Source organism: Salvelinus alpinus, chromosome 3 (assembly GCF_045679555.1).
Source record: "Salvelinus alpinus chromosome 3, SLU_Salpinus.1, whole genome shotgun sequence".
Lineage (NCBI taxonomy): Eukaryota > Metazoa > Chordata > Actinopteri > Salmoniformes > Salmonidae > Salvelinus > Salvelinus alpinus.
This window is the reverse complement of record NC_092088.1, coordinates 102,152,201-102,169,700: the sequence shown is the minus strand read 5'-3', so window position 1 is coordinate 102,169,700 and position 17,500 is coordinate 102,152,201. Positions and strand designations below refer to the sequence as shown.

The window sequence follows — 17,500 nt, the reverse complement described above, 5'->3', positions numbered from 1 at the left end:
GAGGGAAAGGGGAAGTCTTCGTTGTGGAAACTACAGGAGATCCAGAGAAAGGAGGGTACAGGAACAGGCGTTGTGGGAGGATTATGTGTATCAAACAGGGGAATGTTTACCGGTTGCTCAGGAGGGAAAGGGGAAGTCTTCGTTGTGGAAACTACAGGAGATCCAGAGAAAGGAGGGTACAGGAACAGGCGTTCTGGGAGGATTATGTGTATCAAACAGGTGAATGTTAGATTACAATATGAATCTTCTCTCTGATCTGGAACAGTGTAAACAACACTTCATAAAGAAGCGGACCACAGAGTCTGTTCTAACGGAAAACAACATGAGAAATATAAAGCCTTTTGTCATGACGTTGGTCTATTTGGGTACAGCAAGCCCCATCCCCCTCTCCCTGCCTCTCCCTGCCCCCTACAACTAGGCTGCTGTGGTCACAGAGAGGTCGTAAATTCCTGAGTAGAAGACCCTGGCCATGCAGTATAGCAGAGGGTACACTTTCATAGAGAACAAAGGGATTTCTTCCACCTCACAGAACTTGAGGTACGAACAAATTTCATGTTCCGGAAAAAGTAAAAAAGATCGGTGAAGATTCCAGCTAAGGTCCGTTTGTCACAACTTGGGAAACTCACGGGAGACTGTGTGGCTACATTACCATACCGCTGTTTATATAATAGCCTCAGATATGAGGTTTACATCTAATTGTTGTATAAGATGAATGAGTGAGTATGATACTGTTTGTATAATTGTGTAATATGATTTTGGACTGTTTAATGAAGAAAAATACAATTCCCTTTTGATTTGAACTAAATCCGAGGACCGCCCCTGAGCCCAGTTAGGGTCAGACATCCTGGGACAGACCTTTTTCTGCAATTCCTAATAAAACCCAACTTTGAGAAATGATCACCAGACCATGTTTTTCTCCATTAGGAGGACGAAGGTTGTGGACCATTGCTGAATCTTTTAACCACGTGGTTAAACTCTTAGACCACAGGTGTCAAACTCATTCCACGGGGGGCCGAGTGTCTGCGGGTTTTCGCTCCTCCCTTGTACTTGATTGATGAATTAACATCACTAATTAGTTAGGAACTCCCCACACCTGGTTGTCTAGGGCTTTATTGAAAGGAAAAACCAAAAACCTGCAGACACTAGGCCCTCCGTGGAATGAGTTTGACACCCCTGTCTTAGACTATCGATACCGACAGAATAAGAACAAGTCTTTGATATTGATTACTAGTCTGCAGCTAGGAATTCGGTATCATTGAACACGAAGAACGACAACCGCCGAAACACCCATTCTATAACGAATGTCACTCTGAACACACTCTACTACCATTAAGCCACGGTTACAACTACCATAGGACATACTGAGGCTGAGCTACAGACTGTGGTAGACAGTGGCAGTATTCTCATCCAGATTAATGTTGAGAGGTTAAGATTAACATCCAGATTAATGTTGAGAGGTTAAGATTAACATCAAGATTAATGTTGAGAGGTTAAGATTAACCTACAGATTAATGTTGAGAGGTTAAGATTAACATCCAGATTAATGTTGAGAGGTTAAGGTTAACATCCAGATTAATGTTGAGAGGTTAAGGTTAACATCCAGATTAATGTTGAGAGGTTAAGATTAACATCCAGATTAATGTTGAGAGGTTAAGATTAACCTACAGATTAATGTTGAGAGGTTAAGATTAACCTACAGATTAATGTTGAGAGGTTAAGATTTACCTACAGATTAATGTTGAGAGGTTAAGATTAACCTACAGATTAATGTTGAGAGGTTAAGATTAACCTACAGATTAATGTTGAGAGGTTAAGATTAACATCCAGATTAATGTTGAGAGGTTAAGATTAACATCCAGATTAATGTTGAGAGGTTAAGATTAACATCCAGATTAATGTTGAGAGGTTAAGATTAACATCCAGATTAATGTTGAGAGGTTAAGATTAACATCCAGATTAATGTTGAGAGGTTAAGGTTAACATTTCATACATAATCGCTGATAATGTGCCTCATGTCAGGAGAAGATTCTAGCAGTTTATAGTTATTGATTATCAATAGGTCTTTGGTTGATAACAGTGGGGACGGTAGGGAGTTAGAGAAACAGAGAGAGAGATAGAGAGAGAGAGAGAATACGGAAGGAGAGTGATGGAGAGAGAGATAGAGAGAGATAGAGAGATTGCAGAATGAGAGTGATGATAGAGAGATGGAGAGAGAGATAGAGAGATTGCGGAAGGAGAGTGATGGAGAGAGAGAGAGATGGAGAGAGAGAGAGATGGAGAGAGAGAGAGAGAGAGAGAGAGAGAGAGAGAGAGAGAGAGAGAGAGAGAGAGAGAGAGAGAGAGAGAGAGAGAGAGAGAGAGAGAGAGAGAGAGAGAGAGAGAGAGAGAGAGAGAGAGATTGCGGAAGGAGAGTGATGGACAAACAGATAGAGAGAGTTTGCAGAAGGAGAGTGAAGGAGAGAGAGATCCTTCCTTACCTTCACAGATCCTGTCTAGTCTCTGTCTCTTCACTTTGTGTTTGTCTGTCAGAGCCATGCCTGTGCGTCTGTCTGTCTGTTGACACGGTGACTCCTCTTCTTCCTCTGCCAGTGATGGGTGGCACGGAGGCCCTCTCCTCCTCTGCCAGTGATGGGTGGCACGGAGGCCCTCTGCTCCTCTGCCAGTGACGGGTGGAACGGAGGCCCTCTGCTCCTCTGCCAGTGAAGGGTGGCACGGAGGCCCTCTCCTCCTCTGCCAGTGATGGGTGGCACGGAGGCCCTCTCCTCCTCTGCCAGTGAAGGATGGCACGGAGGCCCTCTCCTCCTCTGCCAGTGAAGGGTGGCACGGCGGCCCTCTCCTCCTCTGCCAGTGACGGGTGGCACGGCGGCCCTCTCCTCCTCTGCCAGTGATGGGTGGCACCGCAGACAGAAAGACAGAGGGATGGGGAACCCCTAGCTACTGTAGCACATGGTTAACAGTCCTCCCCGGGGAATACCGCCTCGACACACACCTGCAACACAACACACACTGGGTTAAACACACTGTCTTGAAACACCTGCAACACAACACACACACACTGGGTTAAACACACTGTCTTGAAACACCTGCAACACAACACACACACACTGGGTTAAACACACTGTCTTGAAACACCTGCAAAGTAACTAGGGACGCCATGAGACCAGTATCGCAATATTTTCTCCGTGGGAAAAACTATTTTGTCCTTTAATAACCTGCTGTATTTAATATACTGTGTGCTACAGCTTGGAGAATAAATCAATGTGACTCTGGAGGACAACATAACGATGTTTGTTTCCAACATTAAGTCGGTTTTCCTAAAGAAGTTTAATCCATTTTGTGTTTTGTTTCATTTTCCAGGATACTAACGACTATTATCATACTGGTATCGTCCCGGACCAAGAAGCAACACACCGCAGATCAGAAACACAGAGCTCTCTCTACCTCAACCCTGTGTGGCAGTATGAAGGAGCTAGTTGATACAATGTGTTTTAACTCTACCTCAACCCTGTGTGGCAGTATGAAGGAGCTAGTTGATACAATGTGTTTTAACTCTACCTCAACCCTGTGTGGCAGTATGAAGGAGCTAGTTGATACAATGTGTTTTAACTCTACCTCAACCCTGTGTGGCAGTATGAAGGAGCTAGTTGATACAATGTGTTTTAACTCTACCTCAACTCTGTGTGGCAGTATGAAGGAGCTAGTTGATACAATGTGTTTTAACTCTACCTCAACCCTGTGTGGCAGTATGAAGGAGCTAGGTGATACAATGTGTTTTAACTCTACCTCAACCCTGTGTGGTAGTATGAAGGAGCTAGTTGATACAATGTGTTTTAACTCTACCTCAACCCTGTGTGGCAGTATGAAGGAGCTAGGTGATACAATGTGTTTTAACTCTACCTCAACCCTGTGTGGTAGTATGAAGGAGCTAGTTGATACAATGTGTTTTAACTCTACCTCAACCCTGTGTGGCAGTATGAAGGAGCTAGTTGATACAATGTGTTTTAACTCTACCTCAACCCTGTGTGGCAGTATGAAGGAGCTAGTGGATACAATGTGTTTTAACTCTACCTCAACCCTGTGTGGCAGTATGATGGAGCTAGTTGATACAATGTGTTTTAACTCTACCTCAACCCTGTGTGGCAGTATGATGGAGCTAGTTGATACAATGTGTTTTAACTCTACCTGAACCCTGTGTGGCAGTATGAAGGAGCTAGTTGATACAATGTGTTTTAACTCTACCTCAACCCTGTGTGGCAGTATGAAGGAGCTAGTTGATACAATGTGTTTTAACTCTACCTCAACCCTGTGTGGCAGTATGAAGGAGCTAGTTGATACAATGTGTTTTAACTCTACCTCAACCCTGTGTGGCAGTATGAAGGAGCTAGTTGATACAATGTGTTTTAACTCTACCTCAACCCTGTGTGGCAGTATGGAGGAGCTAGTTGATACAATGTGTTTTAACTCTACCTCAACCCTGTGTGGCAGTATGAAGGAGCTAGTTGATACAATGTGTTTTAACTCTACCTCAACCCTGTGGCAGTATGAAGGAGCTAGTTGATACAATGTTTTAACCTGCTTGCGTTAAAGTGCCTTCAACTCTTCAACGAGTTGACTTTTAGAACTGTTGATGATAGGATGACAGGACAGAGCTCACCTCTGGCTACTGACCCAGTGGATGTGTTTATGTCTTATATATATATACACAAAGGTAACTGACAAAAGAATGGAAACATTTGAGTAAATGAGGGGATAGAAAGTACATTGAAAGCAGGTGCTTCCACACAGGTGAGGATCTGGGGGTTCATTAACTTCATTGGGATAGGGGGCATTATTTTCACTTTTGGATGAAAAGCGTGCCCAGAGTAAACTGCCTGCTACTCAGTCCCAGATGCTAATATATGCATACTATTAGCAGTATTGGATAGAAAACACACTGAAGTTTCTAAAACGGTTTGAATGATGTCTGTGAGTATAACAGAACTCATATGGCAGGCAAAAACCTGAGAAAAAATCCAACCAGGAAGTTTGGAAATCTGAGGTTTGTAGTTTTTCAACTCAGCCCCTATTGAAGATACAGTGGGATATTAGTCATCTTGCACTTCCTAAGGCTTCCACTATATGTCAACAGTCTTTATAACGTTGTTTCAGGCTTCTACTGTGAAGGGGGGCTGAATGAGAGGGGAATGAGTCAGGTGTCTGGCAGAGAGCCACGGGCTCGTGACGCGCGGTCATGTGAAAGTTACCTCGCGTTCCATTGCTTTTCTACAGACAAAGGAATTCTCCGGTTGGGACATTATTGAAGATTTATGTTAAAAACATCCTAAAGATTGATTCAATAATTTGTTTGATATGTTTCTACGACCAGTAATATAACTTTTTGTACTTTTCGTCCGACCTTTCCGCTGGAAAGGATTTGTCTTTCCGCATTTGGATTTGTTTACCAAACGCCCTAACAAAAGGAGGTATATGCAGGTACCTGTTCTGGCTGCTGGTGGCCTGACACCCTATTAAGACACGTTTGTTAGCAGTTACCTGTAGATACAGACATAAGCCTATAAGTAGTGCTATCAGACAGACAGCCAGTCAGCCAGACATCCAGTCAGCCAGCCAGACATCCAGTCAGCCAGCCAGCCAGTCAGCCAGACATCCAGTCAGCCAGCCAGACATCCAGCCAGCCAGCCAGCCATCCAGTCAGCCAGACAGCCAGACATCCAGACATCCAGCCAGTCAGCCAGACATCCAGTCAGCCAGACATCCAGTCAGCCAGACATCCAGTCAGTCAGCCAGCCAGCCAGCCAGTCAGCCAGCTAGTCAGCCAGTCAGCCAGTCCACTGTTGCAAGAGACTACCAGGACCAACAGTGTAATGACACCTTCCAGCCATTAGAGGGCAGTAAAACCTACTCACACATCAGCAGCACATTAACCTACTCTGTTTCACTGAAGAAGAACTCTGGGACTCCACTAGAGCCAGGAAAGAACAATCAATTAGATCATGTCTCCCAAACCACACTTGATTCATATTGAATCAATGAAAAACACACTTGATTCATATTGAATCAAGGAAAAACACACTTGATTCATATTGAATCAATGAAAAACACACTTGATTTAAATTGAATCAATGAAAAACACACTTGATTCAAATTGAATCAATGAAAAACACACTTGATTCATATTAAATCAATGAAAAACACACTTGATTCATATTGAATCAATGAAAAACACACTTGATTCAATACACACTTGATTCATATTGAATCAATGAAAAACACACTTGATTTAAATTGAATCAATGAAAAACACACTTGATTCAAATTGAATCAATGAAAAACACACTTGATTCGTATTAAATCAATGAAAAACACACTTGATTCATATTAAATCAATGAAAAACACACTTGATTCCCTTCCATAAACGGTGTTTCACCACGTTCCTGTTGTTCATTAAGGGTTAAACACGTGGACAACATTACCTCATCTGTTCATTAAATTACAATAGAATCACAACCACACCACTGTGACTACATGTTATATTACAAGATCAAATGTCAACCCTGCTATTCAAGTCCCAGAGCCAGCAGAGAGGGAGAGGAGGTGTGTGTGTGTGTGTGTGTGTGTGTGTGTGTGTGTGTGGAGAGAGAGAGAGAGAGAGAGAGAGGGGGCAGAAGGCGTCCTTGTAGAAAATGCTGAGATCATTAAAACTGATGCCTGAGTTTTCCAACAGGCAGAAACAGTCAAGCAAAAAGCCCTTCCAGAATCGAATCATCATTCCTTTGTATTGACTTTGGAGGAAGAGCAAGAGGAGGATGGAGAAGTGGAGGAAGAGGAGGATGAGGAAGGAGAGGAGGAGGATGGAGAGGTGGAGGAAGAGGAGGATGAGGAAGGAGAGGAGGAGGATGGAGAGGTGGAGGAAGAGGAGGATGAGGAAGGAGAGGAGGAGGATGGAGAGGTGGAGGAAGAGGAGGATGAGGAAGGAGAGGAGGAGGATGGAGATGTGGAGGAAAAGGAGGATGAGGAAGGAGAGGAGGAGATGGTGGAGGAAGGAGACAGACACACACACAGCCCTCAATCAGAAAAGTCACTTTCATTGAATTGTCCCTCCCACCCTCCCTCCCTCCCTCCCTCTCTCCCTCTCTCCCTCTCTCCCTCCCTCCCTCCCTCCCTCCCTCCCTCTGTTTAGCTTCCTTCGTTCCCCAGAACGGCCTCATCAGTTATTGGCCTTCTGCCAGTCCTGTCAAGGGGCTTGGGGTAGGATGTGTGTGATACCCCAGGAACCAGCGAGGCCAAGAGGGAGACCCAGTGAGGAGCGCTGCCCCCCCCTCCTCCCACAAACCCTGTGCCGCCCCCCCCCCCCCCCAAACCCTGTGCTGCCCCCCCCCCCCAAACCCTGTGCTGCCCCCCCCCAAACCCTGTGCTCTCCACCTCCTTCTCTTCTTCTCTCTCTCTCCTTCCCCCTCCTCCCCCAAACCCTGTGCTCTCCACCTCCTTCTCTTCTTCTCTCTCTCTCCTTCCCCCTCCTCCCCCAAACCCTCTCCACCTCCTTCTCCCCTTCTCTCTCTCTCCTTCCCCCTCCTCCCCCAAACCCTGTGCTCTCCACCTCCTTCTCTTCTTCTCTCTCTCTCCTTCCCCCTCCTCCCCCAAACCCTGTGCTCTCCACCTCCTTCTCTTCTTCTCCCTCTCTCCTTCCCCCTCCTCCCCCAAACCCTGTGCTCTCCACCTCCTTCTCTTCTTCTCTCTCTCTCTCCTTCCCCCTCCTCTCCCCCTCAGGCTCTAAGGAGGGGAACAGAGAGGGCCTCTAAGAGGGTTTATCTCCAATGTTAACAAAATAATAACGTTTAAAAACCTATACACAGGCCTGCCTGGTAAAACAGACACAGCCAAACAATGTGTTGTCATGGAAACCTTAGAAGCAAAGTTGTGTTTCACAACAGTAATAACATTATTTAAAACAAAGAGAGCAGTAGAGAGAGAGAGAGAGACAGCCTATCACAGAGCGAGAGAGAGACTATCACAGAGAGAGAGAGAGAGACTATCACAGAGAGAGAGAGAGAGAGACTATCACAGAGAGAGAGAGACAGCCTATCACACAGAGAGAGAGAGCCTATCACAGAGAGAGAGAGAGAGAGAGAGACTATCACAGAGAGAGAGAGAGAGAGAGAGACTATCACAGAGAGAGAGAGAGAGAGACTATCACAGAGAGAGAGAGAGAGAGAGACTATCACAGAGAGAGAGAGAGCCTATCACAGAGAGAGAGAGAGAGAGACAGCCTATCACAGAGAGAGAGAGAGAGACAGCCTATCACAGAGAGAGAGAGAGAGAGAGAGAGAGAGAGAGCCTATCACAGAGAGAGAGAGAGCCTATCACAGAGAGAGAGAGAGATACAGCCTATCACAGAGACATCTCTCTCTCTCTCTCTCTCTCTCTCTCTCTCTCTCTCTCTCTCTCTCTCTCTCTCTCTCTCTCTCTCCTGTTATTTAATGAGATGGGTCTCTGTGCACCTCAGGGTGGAAATTGAGTTCTATAAAATGATAAAAAGTGTGGAGATGTTTCAGGAGATATGGTGTGTTGGGGGGCTGTCTGTATAGCTGGGGAAGATGTTTTGGATATACGGTTGTAGAAGCTCGGCGAATGTGGTTGCTGACGCTCTATCACAGGTTTACTAACTGGGGATGCGTTGGTTTTTGTTATTACAAACAATGTTTGCAATTTTTGTGGTGGGCGTGTTACGTTCCCCAGTTTCTGTGTTGTAGCTTTTGTATTTGAGTGTGTGTGTTTCAGGAGAAATTCCTGTAACTCCCCAAGCAGCTGATTGGTCGGCCCCAATTGATAAGTGGAGAGCTGACCCCGCCCCCTCGTCAAGAAGCAGCTGACCCTAATTACTATTGCCACCTGAAGCTAGAAAAGCCAGTGTTCAGTTCAGGATGGGGAGATTTAATATTTTGGAGAGATCATTAGTGAGAGAGAGAGAGAGAGAGAGAGAGAGAGAGAGAGAGAGAGAGAGAGAGAGAGAGAGAGAGAGAGAGAGAGAGAGAGAGAGAGAGAGAGAGAGAGAGAGAGAGAGAGAGAGAGAGAGAGAGAGAGAGAGAGAGAGAGAGAGAGAGAGAGAGAGAGAGAGAGAGAGAGAGAGAGAGAGAGAGAGAGAGAGAGAGAGAGAGAGAGAGAGAGAGAGAGAGAGAGAGAGAGAGAGAGAGAGAGAGAGAGAGAGAGAGAGAGAGAGAGAGAGAGAGAGAGAGAGAGAGAGAGAGAGAGAGAGAGAGAGAGAGAGAGAGAGAGAGAGAGAGAGAGAGAGAGAGAGAGAGAGAGAGAGAGAGAGAGAGAGAGAGAGAGAGAGAGAGAGAGAGAGAGAGAGAGAGAGAGAGAGAGAGAGAGAGAGAGAGAGAGAGAGAGAGAGAGAGAGAGAGAGAGAGAGAGAGAGAGAGAGAGAGAGAGAGAGAGAGAGAGAGAGAGAGAGAGAGAGAGAGAGAGAGAGAGAGAGAGAGAGAGAGAGAGAGAGAGAGAGAGAGAGAGAGAGCAAATTCAATCCCTTTTAGACAACTTCCTGGGTAAAATGTTCCACTGCAATAGTGAAGGTGTAAACTTGGCAGTAGAAAATCTTAACAGTATATTTGACCTCTCAGCTTCCCTATCAAATCTAAAAATCTCTAATAGAAAACCGAAGAAAATGAACAACAATGACAAATGGTTTGATAAAGAATGCAAAAATCTAAGAAATAAATTGAGGAACCTGTCCAACCAAAAACATAGAGACCCGGAAAACCTGAGTCTACGCCTTCACTATGGCGAATCACTAAAACAATACAGAAATACACTACGGAAAAAGAAGGAACAGCACGTCAGAAATCAGCTCAATGTAATTGAAGACTCCATAGACTCTAACCAATTCTGGGAAAATTGGAAAACACTAAACAAACAACAACACGAAGAATTATCTATCCAAAATGGAGATGTATGGGTAAACCACTTCTCCAATCTTTTTGGCTCTATAACAAATAATAAAGAACAAAAACATATACATGATCAAATACAAATCCTAGAATCAACTATTAAAGACTACCAGAACCCATTGGATTCTCCAATTACCTTGAATGAGTTACAGGACAAAATAAAAACCCTCAAACCCAAAAAGGCCTGTGGTGTTGATGGTATCCTTAATGAAATGATCAAATATACAGACAACAAATTCCAATTGGCTATACTAAAACTCTTTAACATCGTCCTTAGCTCTGGCATCTTCCCCAATATTTGGAACCAAGGACTGATCACCCCAATCCACAAAAGTGGAGACAAATTTGACCCCAATAACTACCGTGGAATATGCGTCAACAGTAACCTTGGGAAAATACTCTGCATTATCATTAACAGCAGACTCGTACATTTCCTCAATGAAAACAATGTACTGAGCAAATGTCAAATTGGCTTTTTACCAAATTACCGTACAACAGACCATGTATTCACCCTACACACCCTAATTGACAACCAAACAAACCAAAACAAAGGCAAAGTCTTCTCATGCTTTGTTGATTTCAAAAAAGCCTTCGACTCAATTTGGCATGAGGGTCTGCTATACAAATTGATGGAAAGTGGTGTTGGGGGTAAAACATACGACATTATAAAATCCATGTACACAAACAACAAGTGTGCGGTTAAAATTGGCAAAAAACACACACATTTCTTCACACAGGGTCGTGGGGTGAGACAGGGATGCAGCTTAAGCCCCACCCTCTTCAACATATATATCAACGAATTGGCGCGGGCACTAGAACAGTCTGCAGCACCCGGTCTCACCCTACTAGAATCCGAAGTCAAATGTCTACTGTTTGCTGATGATCTGGTGCTTCTGTCACCAACCAAGGAGGGCCTACAGCAGCACCTAGATCTTCTGCACAGATTCTGTCAGACCTGGGCCCTGACAGTAAATCTCAGTAAGACCAAAATAATGGTGTTCCAAAAAAGGTCCAGTCACCAGGACCACAAATTCCATCTAGACACCGTTGCCCTAGAGCACACAAAAAACTATACATACCTCGGCCTAAACATCAGCACCACAGGTAACTTCCACAAAGCTGTGAACGATCTGAGAGACAAGGCAAGAAGGGCCTTCTATGCCATCAAAAGGAACATAAATTTCAACATACCAATTAGGATCTGGCTAAAAATACTTGAATCAGTCATAGAGCCCATTGCCCTTTATGGTTGTGAGGTCTGGGGTCCGCTCACCAACCAAGATTTCACAAAATGGGACAAACACCAAATTGAGACTCTGCATGCAGAATTCTGCAAAAATATCCTCCGTGTACAACGTAGAACACCAAATAATGCATGCAGAGCAGAATTAGGCCGATACCCACTAATTATCAAAATCCAGAAAAGAGCCGTTAAATTCTACAACCACCTAAAAGGAAGCGATTCCCAAACCTTCCATAACAAAGCCATCACCTACAGAGAGATGAACCTGGAGAAGAGTCCCCTAAGCAAGCTGGTCCTAGGGCTCTGTTCACAAACACAAACACACCCCACAGAGCCCCAGGACAACAGCACAATTAGACCCAACCAAATCATGAGAAAACAAAAAGATAATTACTTGACACATTGGAAAGAATTAACAAAAAAACAGAGCAAACTAGAATGCTATTTGGCCCTAAACAGAGAGTACACAGTGGCAGAATACCTGACCACTGTGACTGACCCAAACTTAAGGAAAGCTTTGACTATGTACAGACTCAGTGAGCATAGCCTTGCTATTGAGAAAGGCCGCCGTAGGCAGACATGGCTCTCAAGAGAAGACAGGCTATGTGCACACTGCCCACAAAATGAGGTGGAAACTGAGCTGCACTTCCTAACCTCCTGCCCAATGTATGACCATATTAGAGAGACATATTTCCCTCAGATTACACAGATCCACAAAGAATTCGAAAACAAATCCAATATTGATAAACTCCCATATCTACTGGGTGAAATTCCACAGTGTGCCATCACAGCAGCAAGATTTGTGACCTGTTGCCACAAGAAAAGGGCAACCAGTGAAGAACAAACACCACTGTAAATACAACCCATATTTATGTTTATTTATTTTAACTTGTGTGCTTTAACCATTTGTACATTGTTACAACACTGCATATATATAATATGACATTTGTAATGTCTTTATTGTTTTGAAACTTCTGTATGTGTAATGTTTACTGTTCATTTTTATTGTTTATTTGACTTTTGTATATTACCTACCTCACTTGCTTTGGCAATGTTAACACATGTTTCCCATGCCAATAAAGCCCCTTGAATTGAATTGAATTGAATTGAGAGAGAGAGAGAGAGAGAGAGAGAGAGAGAGAGAGAGAGAGAGAGAGAGAGAGAGAGAGAGAGAGAGAGAGAGAGAGAGAGAGAGAGAGAGAGAGAGAGAGAGTGAGAGTGAGAGATAGATAGAGACAGAGAGAGAGATCATTATAGGCTGAGATTGAATGTTATATAGATCATTGCTGATAGAGAGGTTTATGGCTGAGGGGTTATAGCATGTTGGTCGTGTTGAGTTGCAGCAGGGTGTTGCGTTCCTTCTTCTCAGAGGCGTGCGTAACATGGGTGAGGTTTTGGTTTTTGTGATGTGTGGTGTTTTGTATCGTGTTGTAGAGGGCAAGGTGAGTATGGTACATGTCTGCAGTACAGGGTATATTTGAGGTGTTTTATTTTAAGGGGGGGGGGGGGGGGGTTAATGAATGAGAATGTTTCATTAAAGAAAGACAAAGTCCTTTCTCTCTCTCTCTCTCTCTCTCTCTCTCTCTCTCTCTCTCTCTCTCTCTCTCTCTTTCTCTCTCTCTCACTCACTCACATCTGGAGGAAGCACAACCAAAGACCACAACCCATCCTCAGTTTCAGCAGTATAACAAAACAGGCTGTTCCCATCCTCAGTTTCAGCAGTATAACAAAACAGACTGTTCCCGTCCTCAGTTTCAGCAGTATAACAAAACAGACTGTTCCCATCGTCAGTTTCAGCAGTATAACAAAACAGACTGTTCCCATCCTCAGTTTCAGCAGTATAACAAAACAGACTGTTCCCATCCTCAGTTTCAGCAGTATAACAAAACAGACTGTTCCCATCCTCAGTTTCAGCAGTATAACAAAACAGACTGTTCACATCCTCAGTTTCAGCAGTATAACAAAACAGACTGTTCACATCCTCAGTTTCAGCAGTATAACAAAACAGACTGTTCCCATCCTCAGTTTCAGCAGTATAACAAAACAGGCTGTTCCCATCCTCAGTTTCAGCAGTATAACAAAACAGACTGTCCCCATCCTCAGTTTCAGCAGTATAACAAAACAGACTGTTCCCATCCTCAGATTCAGCAGTATAACAAAACAGACTGTACCCATCCTCAGTTTCAGCAGTATCACAAAACAGACTGTACCCATCCTCAGTTTCAGCAGTATAACAAAACAGACTGTTCCCATCTTCAGTTTCAGCAGTATAACAAAACAGACTGTTCACATCCTCAGTTTCAGCAGTATAACAAAACAGACTGTTCCCATCCTCAGTTTCAGCAGTATAACAAAACAGACTGTTCCCATCTTCAGTTTCAGCAGTATAACAAAACAGGCTGTTCCCATCCTCAGTTTCAGCAGTATAACAAAACAGGCTGTTCCCATCCTCAGTTTCTGCAGTATAACAAAACAGGCTGTTCCCATCCTGAGATTCAGCAGTATAACAAAACAGACTGTTCCCGTCCTCAGTTTCAGCAGTATAACAAAACAGACTGTTCCCATCTTCAGATTCAGCAGTATAACAAAACAGACTGTTCACATCCTCAGTTTCAGCAGTATAACAAAACAGACTGTTCACATCCTCAGTTTCAGCAGTATAACAAAACAGACTGTTCACATCCTCAGTTTCAGCAGTATAACAAAACAGACTGTTCCCATCCTCAGTTTCAGCAGTATAACAAAACAGACTGTTCCCATCCTCAGTTTCAGCAGTATAACAAAACAGACTGTTCCCGTCCTCAGTTTCAGCAGTATAACAAAACAGACTGTACCCATCCTCAGTTTCAGCAGTATAACAAAACAGACTGTACCCATCCTCAGTTTCAGCAGTATAACAAAACAGACTGTTCCCATCCTCAGATTCAGCAGTATAACAAAACAGACTGTACCCATCCTCAGTTTCAGCAGTATAACAAAACAGGCTGTTCCCATCCTCAGATTCAGCAGTATAACAAAACAGGCTGTTCCCATCCTCAGTTTCAGCAGTATAACAAAACAGACTGTTCCCATCCTCAGTTTCAGCAGTATAACAAAACAGGCTGTTCCCATCCTCAGTTTCAGCAGTATAACAAAACAGGCTGTTCCCATCCTCAGTTTCAGCAGTATAACAAAACAGACTGTTCCCATCCTCAGTTTCAGCAGTATAACAAAACAGACTGTTCCCATCCTCAGTTTCAGCAGTATAACAAAACAGACTGTTCCCATCCTCAGATTCAGCAGTATAACAAAACAGACTGTTCCCATCCTCAGATTCAGCAGTATAACAAAACAGACTGTTCCCATCCTGAGATTCAGCAGTATAACAAAACAGACTGTTCACATCCTCAGTTTCAGCAGTATAACAAAACAGACTGTTCACATCCTCAGTTTCAGCAGTATAACAAAACAGACTGTTCCCATCCTCAGTTTCAGCAGTATAACAAAACAGACTGTTCTCATCCTCAGATTCAGCAGTATAACAAAACAGACTGTTCACATCCTCCGTTTCAGCAGTATAACAAAACAGACTGTTCCCATCCTCAGTTTCAGCAGTATAACAAAACAGACTGTTCCCATCCTCAGTTTCAGCAGTATAACAAAACAGACTGTTCCCATCCTCAGTTTCAGCAGTATAACAAAACAGACTGTTCCCATCCTCAGTTTCAGCAGTATAACAAAACAGACTGTTCCCATCCTCAGTTTCAGCAGTATAACAAAACAGACTGTTCCCGTCCTCAGTTTCAGCAGTATAACAAAACAGACTGTTCCCATCCTCAGTTTCAGCAGTATAACAAAACAGACTGTTCCCATCCTCAGATTCAGCAGTATAACAAAACAGACTGTTCACATCCTCAGATTCAGCAGTATAACAAAACAGACTGTTCCCGTCCTCAGTTTCAGCAGTATAACAAAACAGACTGTTCACATCCTCAGTTTCAGCAGTATAACAAAACAGACTGTTCCCGTCCTCAGTTTCAGCAGTATAACAAAACAGACTGTTCCCGTCCTCAGTTTCAGCAGTATAACAAAACAGACTGTTCCCGTCCTCAGTTTCAGCAGTATAACAAAACAGACTGTTCCCGTCCTCAGTTTCAGCAGTATAACAAAACAGACTGTTCCCGTCCTCAGTTTCAGCAGTATAACAAAACAGACTGTTCCCATCCTCAGATTCAGCAGTATAACAAAACAGACTGTACCCATCCTCAGTTTCAGCAGTATAACAAAACAGACTGTACCCATCCTCAGTTTCAGCAGTATAACAAAACAGGCTGTTCCCATCCTCAGATTCAGCAGTATAACAAAACAGGCTGTTCCCATCCTCAGTTTCAGCAGTATAACAAAACAGACTGTTCCCATCTTCAGTTTCAGCAGTATAACAAAACAGGCTGTTCCCATCCTGAGATTCAGCAGTATAACAAAACAGACTGTTCACATCCTCAGTTTCAGCAGTATAACAAAACAGGCTGTTCCCATCCTCAGTTTCAGCAGTATAACAAAACAGACTGTTCCCATCCTCAGTTTCAGCAGTATAACAAAACAGGCTGTTCCCATCCTCAGTTTCAGCAGTATAACAAAACAGACTGTTCACATCCTCAGTTTCAGCAGTATAACAAAACAGACTGTTCACATCCTCAGTTTCAGCAGTATAACAAAACAGACTGTTCCCATCCTCAGTTTCAGCAGTATAACAAAACAGGCTGTTCCCATCCTCAGTTTCAGCAGTATAACAAAACAGGCTGTTCCCATCCTCAGTTTCAGCAGTATAACAAAACAGACTGTTCCCATCCTCAGTTTCAGCAGTATAACAAAACAGGCTGTTCCCATCCTCAGTTTCAGCAGTATAACAAAACAGGCTGTTCCCATCCTCAGTTTCAGCAGTATAACAAAACAGGCTGTTCCCATCCTCAGTTTCAGCAGTATAACAAAACAGACTGTTCCCATCCTCAGTTTCAGCAGTATAACAAAACAGGCTGTTCCCATCCTCAGTTTCAGCAGTATAACAAAACAGGCTGTTCACATCCTCAGTTTCAGCAGTATAACAAAACAGGCTGTTCCCATCCTCAGTTTCAGCAGTATAACAAAACAGACTGTTCCCATCCTCAGTTTCAGCAGTATAACAAAACAGGCTGTTCCCATCCTCAGTTTCAGCAGTATAACAAAACAGACTGTTCACATCCTCAGTTTCAGCAGTATAACAAAACAGACTGTTCACATCCTCAGTTTCAGCAGTATAACAAAACAGACTGTTCCCATCCTCAGTTTCAGCAGTATAACAAAACAGGCTGTTCCCATCCTCAGTTTCAGCAGTATAACAAAACAGGCTGTTCCCATCCTCAGTTTCAGCAGTATAACAAAACAGACTGTTCACATCCTCAGTTTCAGCAGTATAACAAAACAGGCTGTTCCCATCCTCAGTTTCAGCAGTATAACAAAACAGACTGTTCCCATCCTCAGTTTCAGCAGTATAACAAAACAGGCTGTTCCCATCCTCAGTTTCAGCAGTATAACAAAACAGACTGTTCACATCCTCAGTTTCAGCAGTATAACAAAACAGACTGTTCACATCCTCAGTTTCAGCAGTATAACAAAACAGACTGTTCCCATCCTCAGTTTCAGCAGTATAACAAAACAGGCTGTTCCCATCCTCAGTTTCAGCAGTATAACAAAACAGACTGTCCCCATCCTCAGTTTCAGCAGTATAACAAAACAGACTGTTCCCGTCCTCAGTTTCAGCAGTATAACAAAACAGGCTGTTCCCATCCTCAGTTTCAGCAGTATAACAAATCAGGCTGTTCCCATCCTGTTTCAGCAGTATAACAAAACAGGCTGTTCCCATCCTGTTTCAGCAGTATAACAAAACAGACTGTTCCCATCCTCAGTTTCAGCAGTATAACAAAACAGACTGTTCCCATCCTCAGTTTCAGCAGTATAACAAAACAGACTGTTCCCATCTTCAGTTTCAGCAGTATAACAAAACAGGCTGTTCCCATCCTCAGTTTCAGCAGTATAACAAAACAGACTGTTCACATCCTCAGTTTCAGCAGTATAACAAAACAGACTGTTCCCATCCTCAGTTTCAGCAGTATAACAAAACAGACTGTTCACATCCTCAGTTTCAGCAGTATAACAAAACAGACTGTTCCCATCCTCAGTTTCAGCAGTATAACAAAACAGACTGTTCCCATCCTCAGTTTCAGCAGTATAACAAAACAGACTGTACCCATCCTCAGTTTCAGCAGTATAACAAAACAGACTGTTCCCGTCCTCAGT

General features: G+C 43.5%; 1 protein-coding gene across 2 annotated transcripts in view; it reads right to left on the bottom strand.

The window, feature by feature from the left end:
* The window catches only part of LOC139571629 (C-terminal-binding protein 2), a 218,746-nt gene that overhangs the window by 137,991 nt on the left and 63,255 nt on the right, over nt 1–17,500 (bottom strand). For both annotated transcript variants that reach the window (XM_071394681.1, XM_071394680.1), the window contains one exon: nt 2,478–2,989. In XM_071394681.1, coding sequence (XP_071250782.1) covers nt 2,478–2,535 — 58 coding nt within the window. In that variant the 5' untranslated portion in view covers nt 2,536–2,989. The remainder of the gene's footprint in view (nt 1–2,477; nt 2,990–17,500) is intronic.